This window comes from Pongo abelii, chromosome 10, assembly GCF_028885655.2.
Source record: "Pongo abelii isolate AG06213 chromosome 10, NHGRI_mPonAbe1-v2.0_pri, whole genome shotgun sequence".
In the NCBI taxonomy this organism is placed as follows: Eukaryota; Metazoa; Chordata; class Mammalia; order Primates; family Hominidae; genus Pongo; species Pongo abelii.
In genome coordinates, this window is record NC_071995.2 from 38,123,671 (window position 1) to 38,147,718 (window position 24,048).

A 24,048-nucleotide genomic window follows, 5' to 3' on the forward strand; every position below is an offset into this window, starting at 1 on the left:
GAGTCTGCAGGTTGCCAGGGAACCTTCCGAGCTCCTCCCATATTTCAGTGTTCGATGTCTCCTCTGCTGCTGTTCTTTCAAGAAGTTGTATCGTCTTCTTTTCATGGTCCTTGAGTATTTCCTAATATACCTTCCCTGTTTTTCTGTCTCTCAGGGGCCACAGCTTCCCTAGGTGGAGGTGCAACGACAAGAGGTAGAATAACCACCGGTGAGCATTGCTCGGTCGTTGCACTCACTCTTTAATAATATCCATTAAAGGTTATTGCTTGAAATGTATGCATGTCAGATATTTTTTCACATGGAACATTGTTAGGTAAAATCTTACCTTCGTTTATTAAGTATATCAAGTTGGTGCAAAAGTAACTGCAGGTTTGCTATTGAAATTAATAGCAAATCAGACACACAGAAATACCAACTCAGTGATAGCAAATCAGAAACTCAAAATTTAATTTATTTCTGTACTTTAAGCAGACCCTCCTGCTAGTCCCCAAGGTAATCATGCAGCCATTGGACAGTTATGTAGAGAATCTAGAGTGATAGCTGCTAGGAGCCTCTTCCGGAACTCTAGCTAAATGGAGACCCAATAAGTTAAATTCTTTTGGTACTATACTGTGGGAAGGGTATTACATGAGGAATATATAGTTGACCTTTTGGGATTTAAAGCCCAGTTTCCTGAGATATTGAATAAGCATACAGATTTATCCATTTATGAGGTTGTTATTCTCTGTCCACTTGATGATGATGAGGTTCTGACCCATGGCTACCCATCTCTTTCTTAATAGCTACCACTGGGGCTTTCTCTAGAAAGACTCTGGAACCTGGGAACGACAACACAGGCAAGTCCACAAGCATACAGGGAATGCTACACCATGGCTGCTTGGGCGACAGGTTCCTAGGGTGACATAACCCTGTAATTCCCATACTGTAGATGTCATCCTTGCTTTCTTTTCTCTCAGAGGCCACAAGTTCCACCAGAGGGGTCAGGATCACCAGATCAGAAGCTCCAGGAGGTAAGCTTCATCAGTCCCAGGCTTCAGAGTTCTCATCATTGCCGTTTTGTGCTCAGGATAACACATAAATGAGAAACGGGGCCAAGGAAAGGGGGTTACTTCTTGTCTGGAAGGACAACCTGTATTCTGGCCAACCTGAGTAGTTCTGCTAAGGAGTTTCAGAAACAGGGTTATCTAAGTTAGGTGTTGCTCCATGGCCTGTGTGACAGTGTTAGCTCTCTGGACACCTGTCTGAGGCCCACTGACCTGCAGCAGCCTCCCCAGAACCCTGATTCTCCCCACTCAGGTCATCATGACTCTGCATAGCACTATCACCTGCTGCCATCTCTTGAACATATTTATTACACTTCTTGTTTATTTCATGTTTTCTCTCTCCCATAAACGTAAATCACATGAGGCAGAGACCTCTGTCTATTCTGTTCTCTGAGAAGAGGGTGTCAGGCACAGAGGAAATGCTTCCATAATGTGAGATGGGTGACTGGTGTATTCTTATGCAGAGTGTCACTATGTTTAATTTAGCAGCTACCACCACAGTTTCATTTGGTGTCAGCAGCAGTTCACAGGGTCCCAAGCAAGGTAGGATGAACTACTTAAAATCAGCAGGGGAAGGTATAAATATCACATAGGAGGGCATTGCTCAGCATCTGATAAGCACAATATCACCAGTTACTGATATGAGAACATTTAGAATGTTCAAGTCTTTTTCTCCTTCCTGGGAGCACAAGGAAAGCACAACATTTGAAGTGAAATCAAGAAAGTGAAGTTAAGCTTCCTTTTTCAGTAGAGTACAGGGGAAGGGATAGTCAGTATAAAAACATTAGTAAGTTGGCAAAAATTATTCATGGCTCATATTTTATGAAACAAGTTTTCAAGAAAGGTCTTCCAGTGGTTCAGGACCACATTGCTGATTCCAGTACTGCTTGCTCTATTATTTCCTTTACTTTCTCATTTTAGGGACTTCTGGTAAACTCTCTGGGACAACCATTTCATCGGGAGGTTCCAGCGCAGGTAGTTCAATAAGAAGGACATCCTCATCTTGCATGGGTGATAACTTTGTAGAAATTCAGTGATAAAATAGCAACTCAGTACTTTTTACCAGCATCTCAAATTTCCTAGACCTCTTGATTCTTCTCTTTCTTTCCTCAGAGGCCACAACTCTCACAGGAGACAGGAGCAGTACCGGAAGTGAATGCAGAACAGGTGAGGATGGCAGCTTATGATTTGGGAGTTACCAAGAACCATGACTTTCGGGATAACTTGCTTGGAAGTAGGCTTTCCTACAGAATATTAAGTAATTTATTTAGGGACAATCTATCTGAGGCCAAATATATTTTTTAATTTAATATTTTCCTTAACCTTTTAATATACGCTTTTCAAATGGGTTGACTCTTCTAGTTGGGGTATAAATGAAATGTAATTGTTCTGAGAAATTTCCCCATAACATTACATCGAAACATTTTCAGCGTAGTAGTAGGAACTAAAAGAAGTTTTAGCCCTGGGAAGTAGAGACATATGAATCTTGGAATCATGCCTACATAGATTTTTTTTTTGCCCTAAAGTGATAGAAATAATTAGTAATAAGTCAATGGGTACCAAATCACAATTAGATAGCAGGCATTAGTTCTGGTGGTCTATAGTGCAGTGGAGTGCCTGTAGTAAGCAATATTATAGTATATATTTGAAAATACCTTGAAGAGATATGTGTCAGTCCATTTTCATGCTGCTAATAAAGACATACCCAAGACTGCATAGTTTATAGAGAAAAAGAGGTTTAATGGACTCACAGTTCCACATGGCTATGGAGGCCTCACAATCATGGTGGAAGGCAAAAGGCATGTCTTACATGGCAACAGGAAAGAGAGAGCTTGTGCAGGGGAACTCCCCTTTATAAAATCATCAGATCTTGTGAGACTTGTTCACTGTCATAAAAACAGCAGGGGAAAGACCCACCCCCATGGTTCAACTATCTCCCATCTGGTCCCTCCCATGACATGTGTGAATTGTGGGAGCTACATTTAAAGATGAGATTTGGGTGGGGACACAGCCAAACCATATCAAGAGAATTCTAAATTTTCTTATCACAAAGCTATGATAAATGTCAGAGATTATGGTTATGCTAAAGACCATGACTTGACTATTACACAATGTATATACATCTCTATCAAAACCTCACGCTGGAAATATGTAAAATTATGTGTCAATTAAAAATGTAATTAGAAATAGATACAATTATTATAAAGCAAATAATTTTTGTCTTCTACTCCTGGCAATAGGTAAATATGGGAGAAAACTATCTGTCTCACTGTCATGGGATGCTAGATATAATGCCCCAACTTGGTAGTTTATTAATGAATGGGAAAACACATCCGAGTGGCAGCCAGAGAAAGTGGCCTTTGACATCCAGTTACTACTGGCCTTTGATGTAAACAGATTCCTTCTAGAGGCAGGTCTTCAGGACACAAACGGGAGTCACTGTGGTGATGCCAGTTCCTCTTGTGTTTCAGCCACCACTGGAGTAGCTCCTGGCACAACTGTTGCCCCTGGCAGTTCCAAGACAGGTAAGTCAACAGGTTGACATGGACTCTTCCACGTGCCCTCCCGTAATTAGATATCTCCTTTGTATTATTTTTTGCAGGAGTAGCACCATGTCTCCTCCACAATCCTTAAATATTCTCCAGGTAACTCTTATCTCTTTGTTTCCCTTAGCGGCCACCACTTTCCTAGGAGTAAGTGGAACAACAAGCACTGGAAGAGCCATGGGTGAGTGCTGCTAGACTAAGACCTTTAATTCCTAATGACACCTTCAATAGTCTTCTGAAAATATCTGCATGATTTGCATATGCTATATTGTGAAAATTCAGAGAAAAAGACTAGACAGTCATTATATTGCCTTCTTATTTCCTGAGCTTACAAGGGCTTTCATTAAAGCATAGTAACATAAAACCATGACAGATAAATAGGTAATATGGGGAGAAAATTCCAATTTCCCCGCCAAAAAGAAGGACATTATAGTTGAGAACTGTCTCAGTAAAATTGCTGTGGAAAGAAATGTTGCATGGGACAAATACGAATTACTTCTAGCACTGGAAGTGTCAGAGTAAAAATTTGCTTCTAAGTGGGGATTTGAGATCCCTATTCAAATCAGTGGACAAACAGTTGAACTAGTGACACCATCTCTTTGTTATTGTAGGTATTACTAGTGTAGTCTCTGGAAAAACACTGAAACCTGGAAGTTACAAGACAAGTGAGTCTGCAAATACATGCAAAACCTGGATATGGGCACCTTGGTTGACATACTCTGCCCACAGCACTGTGTATAGTCTCCCAAACCTTAATCTTTACCCCTTCCTTTCTGTTCTTTCTCAGGTGCCACAACTTCCATAGTAGGGAGTGACACCAGCCAAGCAGAACATCCAGGAGGTAAGCTTTTTACTCTAAGGCCTTGGTGCGTTTATCAAATCCCTGTTCTCTGCAGTGAAGACACGGATGTGAAAGTGGGTAGAGGAAAGAAGCCTGCATTTCCCCTGGAAATATAACATGCCAGAGTCAAAACCTGTTTGTGCCTAGGAATTCCCTGGTCTCACCTGACTTATCCCTCTGGATTTCGAGGATCCCAGGCTTGCAGAGCTAGTTATTATGTAGCAGGGATGAGGGCAAGCTGCTGGATAACCCCTGCTTATCAGGGTCCCTGACCCTTTTATACAATTTGCCTTTTTCCTAAAGTGTTTACTAATATCTTTCACACTGACTTATTTATTACGTTTGTTGTTCATTGCTGGCCTCCAGCTACTAGAATGTAAAGTGCATTAGGAGAGAGGTCTTTGAACATTTTGCTCACTGATACATCCCAAGGGCCTAAAACAATATCACATGAAAGAGATATTTAATAAAGCTTAGTTGAAAGGTGAAATGTATTATTTGAAGATTTTTTCACTCCACTTGCCTTAATAGGTACAACTGTGGTTTCACCTGGAGTCAGCAGCAGTTCACAGAGCTCCAGGCCAGGTAGGAGGGACTAAATACAGTCCTCATATGAGAGGATTAGAGTTAACAAGTTCTATTTTCAAATTCTCAGTATCAAAATGCCTGAGGTAATTGATGAGTAAAATTCAGAAAGATGAATCTGTCATCTGCTTTTTTTCTCCTGAAGGCACCTCTGTCACACCAGAGAGTTCAGCATCTGAAAGTGAAACAGGTGGGGAGGAGATAAGGCTACCATCCACATTCAGTGTGCTCTATGGAAAGGGAACCCCAGGAGCAACAGGCCAGGACATGAAGTGGTAGTCACTTATAGTTCATTTCCTTACAAAACAGAGGCTTTCAGGAACGTTCTTCCAGTGGATTAAAGCCACATAGCTATTTCCACAACTGATTTAGGAGGTAATGCCATGTTGATCCCTTTCTTTTTCCACTTTTAGTTACTACAAAAGAATTCTCTGGGACAACTGCTATATCTAGAACTTCCCACACCGGTAGGTTAATAAGCAGGAAATCTCCATGTTTAACCACATAATATAGTTATTAGAGCTGCTTTCATGAAATACCAACCTCGTTGTTTTCTCAATATCCCAAATTCTGACCTCACCATTCATCACTTCCTCTCTCAGAGGCCACAACTTTAACAGAAGGCCACAGCGTTCCTCCATCTGGATCCAGCCCCAGTGAGAATGAGCAGAGCACAGCTTAGGGTTTAGCATAAATTATGACTCTCCCTAGCCTTGCCTGTTGGGAGTGTATTTTCCTAGGTAGTGGTTTGCATTTACTTTCAATGTTTTCTTACACAGAACATATTCTGGAAAACTCTTAAAACCAACATGTAGCCCCACAGCTGTAACTTTCTAAAGAGGGGCTGATGGTATGGTCAGCATAACAGATTTCTCCTGCAAAGTCGTATATACCACTATGGTGTAGGGGGGAGCTGAAAAATATTGTGTTTCTGGAAAGAAAACAATAAAATTCTTGAAGAAGGCATATCCTATATAAAAGTTTTCTTACTCAAAAAAGCAATAATGATTTGAAATATTTTCCAGTGTTCTTGGCACATGAAAACATTGTTCTGGTTTTCATCCCATGACAGGCCCCCCTGCAGCCTCAGGAGGCCAAGCAACTGGGAGCCTGACAGGTGAAGGGGAGGGAAAGCCACCCTGTTTCCTTGTCTGGGAGTGAATGTATGAAATTCAGTGGAGGGGCCTCAATTTGGGCACATTACTATTTCCATTGCTCTTTTAATGCTATGGGTCATAGCAAAGGTATATGATTCTCAGTTAATCAGGAAGTAGTGAAAGGGCCCTTTGATATAACAAAGATACACCCAGATTCCTTCTGGAGGCAGGTCTTCAGAAGACAAACACAAGTCACTGTGATGATTTCAGACCCTTTGTGTTTCAGCCACCACTGGAGTAGCTCCTGGCACAATTGTTGCCCCTGGCAGTTCCAACACAGGTAAGTCCCTGAGGTGGCAGATTCCTCCAGGAGTCCATCCATGACAAATTCTCCTCCAGTGTTACCCTGGGTAGGAGAACCACCGTAAGTTTTCCATGGTCTTGAAATATTGTTCATCACTCCTGTCCTGTTTTCCTCTTTCTCAGAGGCCACAACTTCTGTAGGAGAAAGAGAAACAACAAAAGCTGAAATAATCACAGGTGAGTTCTGTTAAGGTATTAACTATTCCTAAAACCTTCCCAAGAGTCTGGTCTGAAATATGTAAACAGTTTTTGAATTTCCCAGAATTAGCATATTAAGGAAAATCTAACAGATGTCCAATATTTGACATCGATAAATCCAGTACAGACCTTTCAAATTTTCCTCCTTATGTCTTGCACCATGGGTCTATGGATCCTTCATCACAGCATCATGAGACCCATTCCCTGACAGTTACATAGATGATTTGGGCCCAAGTGTACAACATTGCTATCATTAAACCCTAAGAAAGGGACTAGTGGTGGAGGACTTTCTCTGAGAACAAATCACAGTAAACTTGCTCAGGGAATGATATGTTTCATGGGCAAAGTGTGGATTCACTCTCAAAATTAAAGTCCAGAAAAATTAATTTCCTGGTATATTAAAGAAACAAACATTTAATTTGTTTTATTATTAAGAGCCCATGCCTTTTAAATTAAGGACCGCAAATTGACCAATTACAATCCTTTCTTATTTCAAGTACTACTGAGGGCATCTCTGGGAAAACTCTGGAAGCTGGAAGTGCCCACACAGGTCAGGAACTCTGAACATGGCCTCTTGGCCATGTGATCTCATTGCTCAACTCCAACTTATGAGTGAGAACAAGCAGTGTTTGGTTTTCCGTTCCTGTGTTAGTTTGCTGAGGATGATGGCCTCCAGCTCCATCCATGTCCCTGCAAAGGACATGATCTCATTCCTTTTTATTCAGCTTGACATTTTCTATCATTTTTCTCCTTTAATTATACATGATGCTTATTTTCTGTATCCCCTCACTAGAAAGCTTCATGGGAGACTCAGAATGTCCTGTGCAGTCTTTTTTTAAAAATTTTTATTTTTTATTTTTCCGTAAGTTATTGGGGTACAGGTGGTATTTGGTTACATGAGTAAGTTCTTTAATGGGGATTTATGAGATTTTGGTGCACCCATCACCCAAGCAGTATACACTGCCCCATATTTGTAGTCTTTTATCCCTTTCCCCCTCCCACTCATCCCTCCAAGTCCCCAAAGTCCATTGTATCATTCTTATGCCTTTGCATCCTCATAGCTTAGCTCCCACATTATCAGTGAGAACATATGATGTTTGGTTTTCTGTTGCTGAGTTACTTCACTTAGAATAATAGTCTCCAGTCTCATCCAGGTCACTGCAAATGCTGTTAATTCTTACCTTCAGTTCCTTTCTCTCTCAGAGGCCCCAACTTTCCCAGGAGGCAGTGGGACCACCCGGGCAGGATCACCTGGAGGTGAGCTTTTCAGGCAGAGGCCTGCGTCTCTCATCATCTCTCAATTTTGGTGGCTGCAGTGAACAAATAATATGAAAGCATTTGAGAAGGAGTCGGCATTCTCTGAGGCCATATTATGTCATAACAGTCTGAAAAGTTATTCTGCTTATAAATTCCATGACCTCAGATGTCTCAGCCAGGCTGTCTCCAGTATCCTGGCATATGGAGACATTTTTGTCTGATGTGAGGATTGAGAGTGTATTGCATGTATTCCAACCCTCCAGGACTTCCAGTCTTCCTTACCCAGTTTACCTTTCCACCCACAGCTTGACATTTTCTTTTCTTTTCTTTTCCTTTTTTTCTTTTTATTTTACTTTAAGTTCTGGGATATGTACAGGTTTGTTACATAGGAATATGTGTGCCATGGTGGTTTGCTGCACCTATTGACCCATCCTTTAATTTGCCTTGGTGTGTGATGTTCCCCTCCCTGTGTCCGTGTGATCTCATTGCTCAACCCCCCACTTATGAGTGAGAACAAGCGGTGTTTGGTTTTCTGTTCCTGTGTTAGTTTGCTGAGGATGATGGCCTCCATCTCCATCCATGTCCCTGCAAAGGACATGATCTCATTCTTTTTTATTCAGCTTGATATTGTCCATCATTTTTCTCCTTTAATTATACATGATGCTTATTTTCTGTATCCCCTCACTAGAAAGCTTCATGAAGTCAACTGATTATTAAAATGCCCTCAAGTTGCGTGAAAGAGTTCTACTTATAAAGATAAAACCATGCTTTGTTTCTCCTGTAGGCACTTCTGTTACAGCAGGGGGCTATGTCTCTGGAAGGCAAACAGGTCAGGGTGATTTAAAGCCCTATTCTCCCCTTGCCTTGTAGTGAAAGGGAAACCCAGTAGCCACACATCTATCCTATGTTGGCCTGGAAAGCCCAATGCTAAGCAGCTGTTCATGTTTTATTCTATAGAAATAGTGTCCTCAGGAATGGGCTTCTAGTGCTTTAGGACCACATTGATGCTTCCAAGCTTAGTTGGCGAGATAATACTCTATAGTTCCATTTTCCTTTTTTGCATTTTAGGTACCACTGGAGAATTATCTGGAACAACCATTATATCTGAAAGTTCCACCACAGGTAGTTTAACAAGAAGGAAATACCTCTTATTTAATGTCACATGTCACAATATCTCTTTTAGGATTGCTATGATAAATTACACCCCCAAGTCCCCTCCAGTATTCCAAATTCCCAGACTTCACTATTCTATTTTTTCCCTCAGAAGCCACAACTTCCATTGTAGGGAGTGGTACTGCTGGAACTGAACTCAAAACTGGCAACAATAAACAGCCCATACTTTGGCCTCGTAAGGATTAGTACTCTCAAGCTTTCCTTGAGAGAGTTTGTGTTTCATTTAGAGACATTGCAATGAAATCCTAAAAAATAGGATTGCTGTTATTTATTTGTTTATTTATTTAGAAAAACTATCAACCCTAGAATTGAGCCTCCCTTCATCAAGTCAGAGGATGGGATGGGATTTTTCCATTGCGTTACAAGTGTCACCAGCATTTGAGCTGGAAACCAGAAAGTTTTCTGTGTGAATGTGCATGAAGTAGAAAAGAGCCTCATGGAAACGGTGCATGCATCCATACTTGTGTAGCCCACAATTGGCTTGCCCAACATTTTCTCCTATCTCTGAAGTTTCAACACATTTAAACCTTTCTTCCCTCCTCTTTCTATCTCGCAGCAAGCATCACTGCAGCAACAGGGAAGCAAGCAGGTGAGCATTGGGAAAATGCATCTAGTTTCTCTTTTGTCAAATTTTCAGTTGTGTTTGTACTTGAAACATTGTCTCTCTATCTCCTTTTGTTATGAACTGTTGAAAGCAGGAAATACATCTAGTTTTCCACCTTCCTTGTGCTCAGAGAAAGAGATTTCTGTTATGGCAAATAAATACAGAAATACAGCATATCCCTTTTAGATTTGGGTTCTCATTTGACTTACTCATTCACTGTGATCACCTCAGTCTTTTGTGTTTCAGGCACCTCAGAGGTAGCTCCTTCCACAACAGTTGCCCCTGGAAGTTTCAGCACAGGTGAGTCTACTCTGTGGTGGGGAATCCTTTCATGGGTGCTTGCTACAGTAACATGCCTTTACTTTTGGTGCTTCTATGCAGGAGCTCCACCATTCCATTCCATGCCCCCTGAATCTTTTCCATTTGTGTCTTTCTTCTCCAAGCAGTGACAGCTTCTCCTGGAGCAACTGGAATTACTGGGGTTACAACAACTACAAGTAAGAACTGACAGTCCACTACCTCCTTCCCAGTAGGTCACATTGCTTACACATTACACTTTTTTGATGGGCTCAGGGAACTCTGTTTTATTAATGTGTCGAATACGTTTATCTTCCTTTCCTCTGCTTCAAGGAGACTTCACCATGGAGCTAAGGCACTGAACATCAGTTGTGTGATTGGAGAGAAAGGTCTTTCTTTCCCTCAGTGATATATAAAGGAAATAATAGCTATTAACATTTTTCTCATTAAATATTCTATAGAAATGGTGCATGAAAAACATATAGATTAACTCCTGGTCTAGAAACCTCTGAAAGAGCTCTGAAGCGTCTTGGAACCCTTCATCCGGGCATCATGGGGCCTATTCCCTGATGGTTATATAGGTGACTTTGGCCCAGATCTATCTTTCTGGACCAAAATTCTAAAAATAAAATTCAGTGGCAGAGGACTTTCTCTGTAAACTTGCTGAGGGAATTATAGGTTCTATGGGCAATGGATGGATCAACTCTTAAAAATACAAACTCCAGAGAAATAAATTTTCTGTTTTATTAAAGAAAATAATTTGTTTTTTTTCTTTAAGAGCCTATGCCCATATCATAAGGAGCAACAAACTGACCAACTGACCTTACACGTTTTCTTTTCATTATGTGTAAAGAATAAAAATATTGATTCTTATCACTCTAAGTTCCAATGTGGTAGCCACTGGCAAAACTTTTACACATGAAAAGTGTAATACTTAAAGCAATAAATAATGATGATTATAGTAATGAGCATATTGATCATTTATGAGTTCCTTACTATATACACTTTTTTAATTAGAGGTTTACATATTTTATTCCAATTAAGAAATACTTTTTTAATTAGAGGTTTACATATTTTATTCCAATTAAGAAATACCTAAGGTCCAATTAAGAAGATAAATTTACAAGTGCTGTATCTCTTGGTTTTAACAATTAAACATATATTTATGTTTTTCATTACTTTTAAAGTCAGAAGGCCTTCTTTTCTGACTTAATAGAAAGTGTCCAGACATTTTGAATTGAGGTTATCTCATGTAATGACATCAGCTTAGCTCATCTCTCTTTCTTAATACTCAATTAATTTTGGTTTTCTTCAAGAGACTACAACTTCCCTAGGAGGAAGTGGCACCACTGGAGCAGAAATAAAATCAGGTAAAGACTTGGAGGTATTTATGTTTATTGTTGTATTTTGATAAATTTCTTAGAGGAAATTTTTTTAATGAGCTCTTAATTTGGCAATAAATTTAAATTACAGAAAATTATCACAGATAATGTAGAGAATCCCTTTAATATGGAGTGTGGTTTTAAATTTCCTTTGAGGCTATAGTATTTCAAGGAAACAGAGTTTCTTCTTGGATTTGAATTTGTAAACTCTCGAGCCCAAAGTTCCTAAAGTCTTTCCCTTCGGGAGACTAACCTCAGGGTTCTAGGTCTCTGGAGAGGAGAATTGCCATAATAGCTCTGGCTTTGAAGTGGTTTTCCCTTTGAAAAGAGCATAGTCTGTATAACATTAGTGTCCTGTTCATAGATAAAAATTTAAGATTTTCTTTCTTCTTTCTTCTTCTTTCCTTCTCCTCTTCTTCTCCTAATCTCTTTTCATGTGGAGCCACCACTGGAGCACCAGGAAGTAGGACAGGTAAAAAAAAAAGGCTTTTTTTGGGGAAAGCCTTTCATAGGATCTTCAACATTGGCATAATAATAATCATTATGATGAAGGCGGGATATTGCTTACTGCATTAACCTTGGCCTTGTAAAGAAACACAATAAGTCTGAAACATGGTTTTCCTTATGTCAGTTATAAGTCCAGGAAGTGTGTTTTCTTGCTTCAAAGTCACAAATAGACCTACTGTTGGCCACATTTTTCTAAGGGTCACAAAACAATTCCCATGTAGATCTTTCTCTTTTCTTTCCTACCTAGGCACAGCTGGAGTGCCCTCTGCTACAACAGTCTCCCCTGGGAGCTCCAACTCAGGTAAAGCACCAGGCTGGGAGGAACCACTGCTTGAAAAGGGCTCCTCAATGAGGTGTCTGCCTGGGTGACCCTACCATGCTTTTCTCAGATGCTTTTAATCTTTGCCCTCACTGCTGTTCTTTGTCCCTGTTTTGCAGAGGCCACAACTTCTGTAGGAGAACGTGGAAAAACAGGAGCTGAAAGAATCACAGGTGAGCTCTGTTAAGGAACTAAGTTTACTTTGTTATAATTTCCCATGTCTTGATAGAAATATGGCAAAAGTTTTTAAATTTTCTATATTTGGCATATTAGCCAAAAACTTAGCAGATGTTCAATATTTAATATCAATAAATATAGTTCAGATACTTCAACATTTTCCCCTTATGTCTTTTGCCTTGGGTCTTGGAACCCTTCATCTGGGCATCATGGGGCCTATTCCCTGATGGTTATATAGGTGACTTTGGCCCAAATCTATCTTTCTGGACCAAAATTCTAAAAATAAAATTCAGTGGCAGAGGACTTTCTCTGTAAACTTGCTGAGGGAATTATAGGTTCTATGGGCAATGGATGGATTAACTCTTAAAAATACAAACTCCAGAGAAATAAATTTTCTGTTTTATTAAAGAAAATAATTTGTTTTTTTTCTTTAAGAGCCTATGCCCATATCATGAGGAGCAACAAACTGACCAACTGACCTCAATCTTTTCTTTTTTCAGGTACTACTGAGGGCATCTCTGGCAGAACTCTGGAGGCTAAAAGTGCCCACACAGGTCAGGAATTCTGAACATGGCCCTTTGGGAAATACAGGTTATGGGGCCATAGAATGTCCAGGGCAGTCTTCATACCTCTAATTCCTTTCTCTCTCAGAGGCCACAACTTTCCTAGGAGGCAGCGGAACCACCCAAGCGGGACCACCCGGAGGTGAGCTTGTCAGGCTTAGGCCTGAGGCTCTCATCATGTCTCTATCTGGTAGCTACAGAGAACAAATAGTGAAGGCATTTGAAGTAGGGCCTGCATTTTATTCTGGGCCATATAGTGTCCTGTCAACCTGGTCAGTTATTCTGCTCTTGAATTTCATGACCTGGATAGTCAGCCAGGTACTGTTGTAGCTTATGGAGATATTATTTTTTCTCATAAAAGATATTTAAAAATATTTCTTCTATTTTAGCCTTCCAGGACTTCCTATTCCCCTACCCAGGCTGCTTTTTCACTCACAGCTTGATACTTTTTTATCATTTTTCTCATATACTTACACATGATGTTGATTTCCTCTCTCCTCTCACTAGAAAGCTTCATGAAGACAACTGATTATTAAAATGTCCCAAGTTGTATCACACAGTCCTGCTTATAAATATAAAACAATGATTTTTTTCATCCTGTAGGCCCCTCTGTCACACCAGGGGGATATATTCCTAGAAGTGAAAGAGTTCAGGTTGATTTAAATCCTATTTTTCTCTTGCCTCATAGTAAAAGGGAATCCCAGAAGCAACACATCCATCACATGTTGGCCTGGAAAATGAAGTGCTAGGAAATTATTCATTTTCCATTCGCTATAGAAATAGAGTGTCCACAGGAGAGGGCTTCCAGTGCTTTAGGGCTACATTGATGCTTCCAAGCTTAACTGGAGACAAAAATGCTCTATTCCTTTATTTCCTTTCTTTTTTCTTTTTCTTTTTTTTTTTTTTTTTTTTTTTTTCATTTTAGTTACCACTGGAGAATTGTCTGGAACAACCTTTATATCTGGAAGTTCTAACACAGGTAGCTTAACAAGAAATGCCTCTTATTTTAATGTCAGATGTCATGATTTTTTTAAGGCTTCTCTGATAAAATATCTTCTTCCAGTATTCTACATTCCCAGCCTTTTTCATGCTCCTCTTTCTTCCATCAGAGGCCACCACTTCCACAGAAAGGACTGGTAGTTCTGGAACTGGATTCAAAACTGGTGAGAAGAAACAGCCCATGATTTGGCATCATAAGTATTAGGTCTCTCAAGCTTTCCTAGAGAGAGTTTGTGTTTGTGTTATTTAGGGACATTGCAAGTGATTCAAAATAGATTTGCTAGTGGAGGTACGTTTTTTTTTTTGAAAATCCACTAATTCTAAAGTGGATCATTACTGCTTCATTTCTGAGGATACGATGCACTTCTCCATTTATGTTACAACTCTCGCTAGCAGTTTAGGTGGAATTCAGAAAGTTTTCAGTGCATGTGTGTGAAACAGAAAAGAACTCTATGGAACCAAGACACATACATTTAACGTGTATATTTGAACAAAAATGCTGGCTCAGTGTTTTCTCCTACATGTGAAGTTCAATACATTCAAACTCTTTTTCCTCCTCTTTCTACCTCACAGCAGGCATCACTGCAGCACCAGGGAAGCAAGCAGCTGAGCATTGGGAAAATGCATCTAGTTTTTCTTTTATCAAATTTTCAGTTGTGCTTGTACTTGGAAACATTGTATCTCCTTTTGTTATGAATTGCTGAAAGCAGGCAAATACATCAAGTTTTCCACCTGCCTCGTGCTCAGAGAAAGAGGATTCTGTTATGGCAAATAAATACAGAAATACAGCATCTACCTTTTAGATTCAGGTCCTCATTTGACTTACTCATTCACTGTGATCACCTCAGTTTCTTTGTGTTTCAGGCACCTCAGAGGTAGCTCCTGCCACAACAGTTGCCCCAGGAAGTTTTAGCACAGGTAAGTCCACTGTGTGGTGGGGAGTCCTTTCACAGGTGCTTGCTACAGTAACAGGTCTTTCCTTTTGGTGCTTCTATGCAGGAGCTCCACCATTCCATTCCATGCCCCCTGAATCTTTTCCATTTGTGTCCTTCTTCTTCCAGCAGCCACAACTTCTCCTGGAGCAAGTGGAATGACTGGGGTTACAACAACTACAAGTAAGAACTGACAGTCCACTACCTCCTTCCCAGTAGGTCACCTTGCCTTGATCACATCTACTGTTTGTACTTCCTGTGTAGGGCATTAAAAAAAAATTTTACAAATAGGCCAGATTTTACCTAATATGTAAAAGTTGGACACTCAAATGCCTTTATCTTCCTTTCTTCTGCTTCAAGGAGACTTCACCATGGAGCTAAGGCACTGAGCATCAGTTGTGTGATTGGAGAGAAAGGTCTTTCTTTCTCTCAGTGATATATAAAGACAATAATAGCTATTAAAATTTTTCTCATTAAATAATCTATAGAAATGGTACATGAAAAAATATAGATTAACTTCAGGTTCTAGAAACCTCTGAAAAATGCTTTTTGACACATTAAGACAACACAGATTAACCTCACCCCATTGAAGGCCGTTTTCTTTTCATTATGTGTAAAGAGAAAAATATTGATTCCTATACCTCTCTAATTCCAAGTTCCAATGTAATAGCTACTGGAAAAATTCTTACACATGAAAAGTCTGATACTTAAAGCAATAAATAATGATGATAATAGTAATGAGCTTGTCTAGCATTTATGAGTTCCTCACTGTATCCACTTTTTAAATTAGAGGTTTACATATCTTATTCCAATTAAGAAATATCCAAGGTTCAATTAGTAAAATAAATTTATAAATGATGTATCTTCCCATTTTCACAATTAAATTTGTATATTTATGGTTTTCATTACTTTTAAAGTCAAAAGGCCTTCTTTTCTGACTTAATAGAAAGTGTCAAAACATTTTGAATTGAGGTTATCTCATGTAATGACATCAGCTTAGCTCATACCTCTTTCTTAATACTCAATTAATTTTGGTTTCTTTTCATCTTTTAGAGACCACAACTTCCCTAGGTGGAAGTGGCACCACTGGAGCAGAAATAAAATTAGGTAAAGACTTTGGATCATTTATATTTATTGTTGTACTTTGATAGATTTCTTAGAGAAAATTTTTTAGTGAGCTTTTTATTTGAAAATAAATTTAAATTACAGAAAATTGTCATACATAATTCAGAGAATCTTTTTAATGTGGACTGTCGGTTTAAATTTCCTTTGAGGCTGTAATATTTCAAGGAAACAGAGTTTGTTCTTGGATTTGGATTTGTAAACTCTTGAGACGAAAATTTCTAAAGTCTTTCCCTTCTGAGAGACTAACCTCAGTGTTCTAGGTCTCTGGAGAGGAGACTTGCAATAATAGCTCTGGTTTTGAAAAGGTTTTCCCTTTGAAAAGGGCATAGTCTGTATACCATTAGTGTACTGATTTCTACAGTGTAGAAATCACTAAGATGTTATATTTTAGTTTAGAGATAAAAATTCAAAATTGTCTTTCTTCCTTCTTGTTCTTTCTTGTTTTCTCCTCTTCTTTCTTCTCCCTTTCTCTTTTGCTTTTCATTAGGAACCACCACTACAGCACCAGAAAGTAGGACAGGTAAACTTGGGGAAAGCCTTTCATATGACCTTCAACTTTGAACAAATCTTGATAATAATAATCAAGGCAGGAATATTAGCCACTGCATTACACTTGGCTTTGCAAAGGCACACGATAAACCTGAAACCTGTTAGTCCTTATGTCAGTTATAATTTCAGGAAGTGTGCTTTCTTGCTTCGTAGTCACAAATAGACATACTGATGGCCACATTTTTCCAAGGGTCATGAAAGAGTTCCCATATCCATCTTTCTCTTTTCTTTTCTACCCAGGCACAGCCGGAGTGCCCTCTGGTACAAGAGTCACCCCTGGGAGCTCCAACTCAGGTAAAGCACCAGGCTGGGAGGAACCACTGCTTGGAAAGCGCTCCTCAGTGAGGTGTCTGCCTGGGTGATCCTACCATACTCTTCTCAGATTCTTCTAATCTTTGCCGTCACTGCTATTCTTTTTCCGTGTTTTGCAGAGGCCACAACTTCTGTAGCAGAAAGCGGAATAACAAGAGCTGAAGTAATCACAGGTGAGTTCTGTTAAGGTACTAAGTGTACTTTGTTATAATTTCCCATGTCTTTCTTGAAATATGACAAAAGTTTTTGAATTTTCCATATTTGGCATATTAGGCAAAAATTTAGCAGATGTTCAAAATTTAACATCAATAAATATAGGTCAGACACTTCAACATTTTCTCCTTGTTTCTTGTGCCTTGGCTCTAAAATCCCTTTATCAGGATATCATGGGGCCCATTCCCTGACAGCTATATATGTGTCTTAGGCCCAAATCTATCTTTCTGTATCTAAACCCTAAAAAACGGAACTTGGTGGTAGAGGACTTTCTCTGTAAACTTGCTGAGGGAATTGTAGTTTATATGAATAATATATGGATTAAGTCTTAAAATACAAACTGCAGAGAAATAAATTGTCTGTTGTATTGAAGAAAAAAGTTTTTTTTCTTTAAGAGCCTATGCTTATATCATAAGGGGCAACAAATTGACCAACTGTCCATGATCCTTTCCTATTTGGGGTACTACTGAGGGCATTTCTGGCAGAACTCTGAAAGATGGAAGTGTCCACACAGGTCAGGCATTCAGAACATGGCCCCTTGGCCAATACAGCTTATGGGACCCCAGAATGTCCTGTGCAGTCTTCATACCTCCAATTCCTTTCTCTCTCAGAGGCCACAACTTTCTCAGGAGGCAGCGGGGCCACCCGAGCAGGATTACCCGGAGGTGAGCTTGGCAGGCTGAGACCTGGGGCTCTCACCATCTCTCTATCAGGGTGGGTACAGGGAACAAATAATGTGAAGGCATTTGAAGGAAGGGCCTGCATTTTCTCCTCAGCCATATTGTGTCATATCAACCTTGGTCAGGTATTAGACTTGTAAATTTCATGACTTGGATTGTCAGCCAAGCTGTCTGCACTATTCTAGTTTATGGAGACATTATTTTTTTCTGATTAAACATATTAGAAAATATTTCATATATTCTAACCTTCCAGGACTTCCTATTCCCCTTACCCAGCCTTTCCACTCACAGCTTGATACTTTTTATCATTTTTCTCATATACTTACACATGATGTTTGTTTTCTCTCTCCCCTCACTAGAAAGCTTCAGGAAGATAACTGATTATTAAAATGCCCAAGTTGTATCACACAGTCCTACTTATAAATATAAACAATGATTTATATCTCCTGTAGGTACCTCTGTCACACCAGAGGGATATGTTCCTGGAAAGGAAACAGGTCAGGGTGATTTAAAGCCCTATTCCCCCCTTGCCTCAGTGAAAGGGTATCCCAGCAGCAACCTATCCATTGTGTGGGCCTGGAAAATGAAGTGATATGAAGGTGATCATTTTCCATTCTCTATAGAAATAGTGTCCGCAGGAGAGGGCTTCCAGTGCTTTAGGGCTACATTGATGCTTCCAAGATTAATTGGAGACAAAATGCTCTGTTGCTTTATTTCCTTCCCCCCAACATTTTTTTTTTGGCATTTTAGGTACCACTGGAGAATTTTCTGGAACGACCATTATATCTAGAAGTTCTAACACAGGTAGCTTAACAAGAAGTAAATTCTGATTTAATGTCAGCTGTCATATTTCTTTTATGGCTTCTATGGTAAAGTAATATCCCAATATCTTCTTCCAGTATTCTAAATTCCCAGCCTTTTTCATTCTCCTCTTTCTTCCATCAGAGGCCACCACTTCCACAGAAGCAGGTATTTCTGGAACTGGATTCAAAATTGGTGAGAAGAAGCAACCCATGATTTGGCATCATAATTATTAGGTCTCTCAAGCTTTTCTTGAGAGAGTTTGTGTTTATTTTATTTAGGGACAGTGCAAATGATTCAAAATAGATTTGCTGGTGGAGATACATTTTTTTTAAATCTACTAATTCTAAAATGGAGTATTACTGTTCCATTTCCGAGGATGGGATGGAATTTCTCCATTTGTATTACAACTATTGCTAGCAGTTTAGGTGGAATTCAGAAAGTTTTCAGCGTGTGTATGTGAAACAGAAAAGAGCCCCATGGACCCAGGACACATGCATTTATAAGTGTATAAGTGAACAAAAATGCTGGCTCAGTATTTTCTTTCTTATGTCTCAAGGTTTAATACATTTAGATCTTTTTTTCCCTCCTCTTTCTACCTCACAGCAGGCATCACTTCTGCCCCAGGGAAACAAGCAGGCGAGCACTGGGGAAACGCATCTAGTTTTGCTTTTATCAAATTTCCAGGTGTGCCTGAAGTTGGGAACAAATTCTATGTGCTTTGGTTTGAATTGTTGAAAGCAGGCAAATACATGTAGTCCACCATCTGCCTCATGCTCAGTGAGAGATTTCTGTGGTGGCATATAAATAAATAAATATATACATACATAGAGAATATTCCTTTTAGATTCAGTTCTTCATTTGATTTACTCATTCACCATGATCACCTCAGTCTCTTTGTGCTTCAGGCACCTCTGTGGTATCTCTTGCCACAACAGTTGCCCCTGGAAGTTTCAGCACAGGTGAATCCACAGTGTGGTGGGAAATCCTTTCATGGGTACTTGCTATGATAATATGACTTTCCTTTTGGTGCTTTTATGCAGAATAACCACCTTTCCATTTTAAGTCCCCTAAATCTTTTCTATTTATGTTCTTCCTCTCTCAGTAGCCACAACTTCTTCTGGAGCAAGTGGAATAACTGGGGCTGGCCCCACCTCAGGTAAGCACTGACGAACCACTACTTGCCTCCCAGTAGACAACTTTGCCTGAATTGCATCTACTATTTGTACTCTCTGTGAAGAGCATTTTTCTGAAGAAAGATTATCACATAGGCAAGATTTTATCTAATAACTAAAGGCCAGACACTCAAACTTTTTAACCTTCCTTTCCTCTGCTTCAAGGAAACTTCACCATGGAGCCAAGGCACTGAGAATCAGTTAGGAGATTGAAGTTAAATGTTTTTCTTCCTCTCATTGATATTTAAATGAAGTGATTGAGATATTGACATTTTATTCATTAAATATTCCGTGAGATACAAATGAAGTGTAGAAAACATATATAGATTAACTCCTGCTTCTAGAAACCTCTGAAGAGAGCTTGTTGACACATTGAGGAAATGCATAATTCTCTTATCCCATCCTAGGCCATTCTCTTTCTCATTGTGGGTAAAGAATAGAGATATTGATGCCTATTTCTAATTCCACACTGGAATTACTACACACTGGTCTTCACTGGCAAAATTTTTTCTCATGAAAAGTCTAGTACTTAAAGCAATAAATAATGATGATAATAGTAATGAGCATATTGATCATTTATGATTTCCTTGCTATATACATATCGTGTATGGCCTTTACATATCTTATTACCATTGCAACTACCTAAGTTCCAAAGAAGATGCATGAGTTAAAAATGGACAATTAAACTTGTGTCTTGAAGATAAACACTTTTACATGGAAAAGGGTTTCTTTTCTGACTTAGTAGTAGATGAAAAGACATTTTGAATTGTATTTGTCTCATGTAGTCTCATCAGCTTAACTCACCCCTCTTCCTTCATACTCAATTAATTTTGGTTTTCTCTCCATCTTTAAGAGACCACAACTTCCCTAGGAGGAAGTGGTACCACTGGAGCAGAAATAAAATCAGGTGAAGATTTGGGTATTTTCATTATTTATTGTTATAATTTGATTCCAAGTTCATGGATTTCTTAGGGAAAACGGTTTTTTTTAAGCCTTTTATTTTGAAATATTACATTATGTAAAATGTCCAAAGATAAAGCAAAGAATCCCTTTCATGTGGAATGGAGTTTTTATATCCTTTGGGGGCTATAGTATTTCGGGGAAACCAGCAATACTTTTTGGATTCTGATTTGGAACCACTTGGCCCCAAATTTCCTAATGGCTTTCCCTTCTCAGGGACTAACCCCTGGGTTCTAGGCCTCTTGAGAGAGCAGGTATAATAGCTCTGGCTCTGAAATTGTTCTTCCTCTGAAAAGAGCTTAGTCTGTATTACATTACAGTACTGACTTCTATTCAGCATAAAAATCATTAAGATGTCACATTTTAGTTCAAAGAAAAAATTCTAAATCTTTCTTCTTCTTTCTTCTTTGCCTCCTCCTCCTCCTTTTTTTTTCTTCTTGTTCCCCTGTCTTTCCTCTCCTTCTGTTCCTTTCTTCTCTTTCTCTACCTCATCCTCTTCCTTCTTCTTTTTCTCTCTCTTCATACTTTTTTTTTTCCTTTCCTTCTCCTCTTTCTCCTCCTCTTCCTCCTCCTCTCCTCTGCCTCCTCCTCTTGCTTCTTCTCCTCTGGCTTCTTTTTTTCCTCCTCTGCCGCTTTTTTCTTATCTTCCCTCTCCTCCTTCTCCTCTTCCTACTCCTCTTATCTTCCTCCTCCTCCTTCTCTTCTCCCTTCCTTTTCTTTTCATTAGGTAAATATGGAAAAAGCCTTTTATACGACCTTTAACCTTGGCAAAGATTGGCAGGTATATTAGCCATGGTGTTAATCTTGGCTTTGCAAAGGCAAATGGTAGACATGCAACACATTTATCTTTCTGTCAGTTATAGGTCCAGAAAGTATCTTTTGCTGTTTCAAAGTCACAGATAGACTTGTTGCCCACATTCTTCCAAGGATTGCAAAATTGTTCTCATGTTGATCTTTTCTCCCCCCCACCACCTAGGCACGGCTGTAGTGCCCTCTGGTACAACAGTTGCCCCTAGGAGCTCCAACTCAGGTAAAGCACCAGGTTGGGAGGAACCAGTGCTTGGGAAGGGCTCCTCAGTGAGTTGTCTGCCTGGGTGATCCTACCACACTCTTCTCGGATTCTTCAAATCTTTGTCCTCACTGTTATTCCTCTTCTCTCATTTGCAGAAGCCACAACTTCTATAGGAGAAAATGGAAAAACAAGAGGTGAAATAATCACAGGTGAGCTCTGTTAAGGAACTAAGTGTACTTTGTAATAACTTCCCATGTCTCACTTGAATATAGCAAAATTCTTTGACTTTCCAACATTTGGCATATTAAAAACATATTTAGCAGATGTTCAATATGTAACATCAATAGATACAGTTCCAACACTTCAATGTTCCCTCCTTGTGTTTTGTTCCCTGTGTCAAAGGCCTCTTCATCAGCATGGGGCCCATTCCCTTGCAGTTATAGAGGTGACTTGGCCTGAATCTATCTCCCTGTAACTAAACCCTAAAAAAAGGGTCTCAGTGGTGGAGGACTTTCTGTGTAAACTCACCGAGGGGATTATATATTCCACGAGCAATATATGGATAAACTCTTAAAACTAGAAAGCCCAGAGAAATAAAGGTACTGGTATATTGAATAAACAAAGTTATTATCTTTCCTTTAAGAGCCCATGCCCATTTCATGAGAGGCAACACATTGACCAGATGACCACCTTTCTTATTTCAGGTACTACTGAGGCCACCTCTGGCAAAGTTCTGGAACCTGGAAGTGCCCACACAGGTCAGGAATTCTGAACATGGCCCCTTAAGCAATATCAGCTTTGGGAAACCCAGAATGTCCTGTCTAGTCTTTATATCTCCAATTCCTTTCTCTCTCAGAGGCCACAATTTTCCCAGGAGGCAGTGGGACTACCCGAGCAGGACTGCCAGGAGGTGAGCTTGTCAGGCTGAGGCCTGGGGCTCTCATCATCTCTGGATCTGGGTGGCTGCAGTGAACAGTAATGAACAATAATGCAGTGAAAGTCTTTTGAGGGAGGGTCCTGCATTTTCTCTGTGGCCATATTGTGTCATATCAACCTGGTTAGTTACTCTGCTTGTGAATTCATGACCTCAGATGTCTCAGCCAGGCTGTCTTCAGTGTCCTGGCTTACGGAAACAATTTTTTTCTGATATGAAGTATGAGCGTATATTGCATATATTCCAACTTTCCAAGACTTCCAACTCTCCTTACCCAGTTTTCCTTTCCACCCACAGTTTGAGACATTTTCTATCATTTTTCTCCTTTACTTACACATGATATTTGTTTCTCTCTCCCCTCCTACAAAACTTAATGAAAACAACTGATTATTAAAATGCTCCAAGTTGTATCAAAGAGTCCTACTTATAAATATAGAAGTGTGCTTTGTTTCTCCCGCAGGCACCTCTGTCACACCAGGGGGATATGCTCCTGGAAGGGAAACAGGTCAGGGTGATTTAAGCCTTACTCTTCTCTTGCCTCATAGAGAAAGGGAAACCCAGTAGCAACACACACAGCCCAGTTGGCCTGGAAAATCAAGTACTTGGAGATTGTTCATTTTCCATTCTGTACAGGGATACAGTGTCCTCAGGAAAGGGCTTCCAGTACTTTAGGGCCACACATGGATGCTTCCAAGCTTAACTGGGGAGATAATGATCTATTGCTCCATTTCCCTTTTTTGGCATTTTAGGTACCACTGGAGAATTGTCTAGAATGACCATTATACCTGGAAGTTCTAACACAGGTAGCTTAACAGGAAGGGAATGCCCCTTATTTAATGTCAGATGTCATAATATCTCTTTCAGGGATGCTATTATAAGGTAATACCCCAATATCCTCTGCAGTATTCCAATTCCCGGATGTCACTATTCTCCTACTTTTTTTTCCTCAGAGGCCACAACTTCCACAAAAGGGACTGGTACTTCTGGAACTGGCTTCAAAACTGGTGAGAATAAACAGTCCATGATTTGGGGTCATCCAGATTAGGAATCAAGCTTCTCTTAAGAGTATTTACATTATTTAGGTACACTGCAAGCAATTAAAAATGAATTTGCTATAGAGAGAAATTTTTTTTGGAAATCTACTAATTTTAGAATTGAGCCTCACTGCTCCAAGTCTGAGAATGGGTTGAGATGTCTCCAGTGGTGTTACACCTATCACCAGAATTGGAGCTGGAATTCAGAATGTTTTCCTTGTGTGTGTGTGTGTGAGTGTGTGTATGTGTGTGAAATAGAAAAAAATTCCATGGAACCAGGATGCGTGCGTGCATATCTGTGTATCTGTATGTGGGTAAAACTTTGCTTTGTCAATATTTTGCCCTACATCTAGTTTACAGAACATTTAAA

The 24,048-nt window shown here is 39.6% G+C and overlaps 1 protein-coding gene across 1 annotated transcript in view; it reads left to right on the top strand.

Annotated features, from left to right (window-relative positions):
- MUC19 (mucin 19, oligomeric) overlaps positions 1-24,048 on the top strand; it is a 187,101-nt gene that overhangs the window by 123,999 nt on the left and 39,054 nt on the right. Inside the window, 41 exon segments of the mRNA XM_054528500.1 lie at positions 155-208; positions 783-836; positions 957-1,010; positions 2,157-2,210; positions 3,515-3,568; positions 3,717-3,770; positions 4,377-4,430; positions 4,962-5,015; positions 5,161-5,205; positions 5,429-5,482; positions 6,088-6,132; positions 6,399-6,452; positions 6,599-6,652; positions 8,999-9,052; positions 9,660-9,692; positions 9,954-10,007; positions 10,151-10,204; positions 11,321-11,374; positions 11,829-11,858; positions 12,141-12,194; positions 12,332-12,385; positions 14,062-14,115; positions 14,816-14,869; positions 15,013-15,066; positions 15,937-15,990; positions 16,496-16,528; positions 16,804-16,851; positions 16,989-17,042; positions 17,694-17,747; positions 18,513-18,566; positions 18,708-18,758; positions 19,170-19,202; positions 19,472-19,525; positions 19,672-19,722; positions 20,592-20,645; positions 21,675-21,728; positions 21,866-21,919; positions 22,415-22,468; positions 22,567-22,620; positions 23,394-23,447; positions 23,595-23,648. Coding sequence (XP_054384475.1) covers positions 155-208; positions 783-836; positions 957-1,010; positions 2,157-2,210; positions 3,515-3,568; positions 3,717-3,770; positions 4,377-4,430; positions 4,962-5,015; positions 5,161-5,205; positions 5,429-5,482; positions 6,088-6,132; positions 6,399-6,452; positions 6,599-6,652; positions 8,999-9,052; positions 9,660-9,692; positions 9,954-10,007; positions 10,151-10,204; positions 11,321-11,374; positions 11,829-11,858; positions 12,141-12,194; positions 12,332-12,385; positions 14,062-14,115; positions 14,816-14,869; positions 15,013-15,066; positions 15,937-15,990; positions 16,496-16,528; positions 16,804-16,851; positions 16,989-17,042; positions 17,694-17,747; positions 18,513-18,566; positions 18,708-18,758; positions 19,170-19,202; positions 19,472-19,525; positions 19,672-19,722; positions 20,592-20,645; positions 21,675-21,728; positions 21,866-21,919; positions 22,415-22,468; positions 22,567-22,620; positions 23,394-23,447; positions 23,595-23,648 — 2,097 coding nt within the window.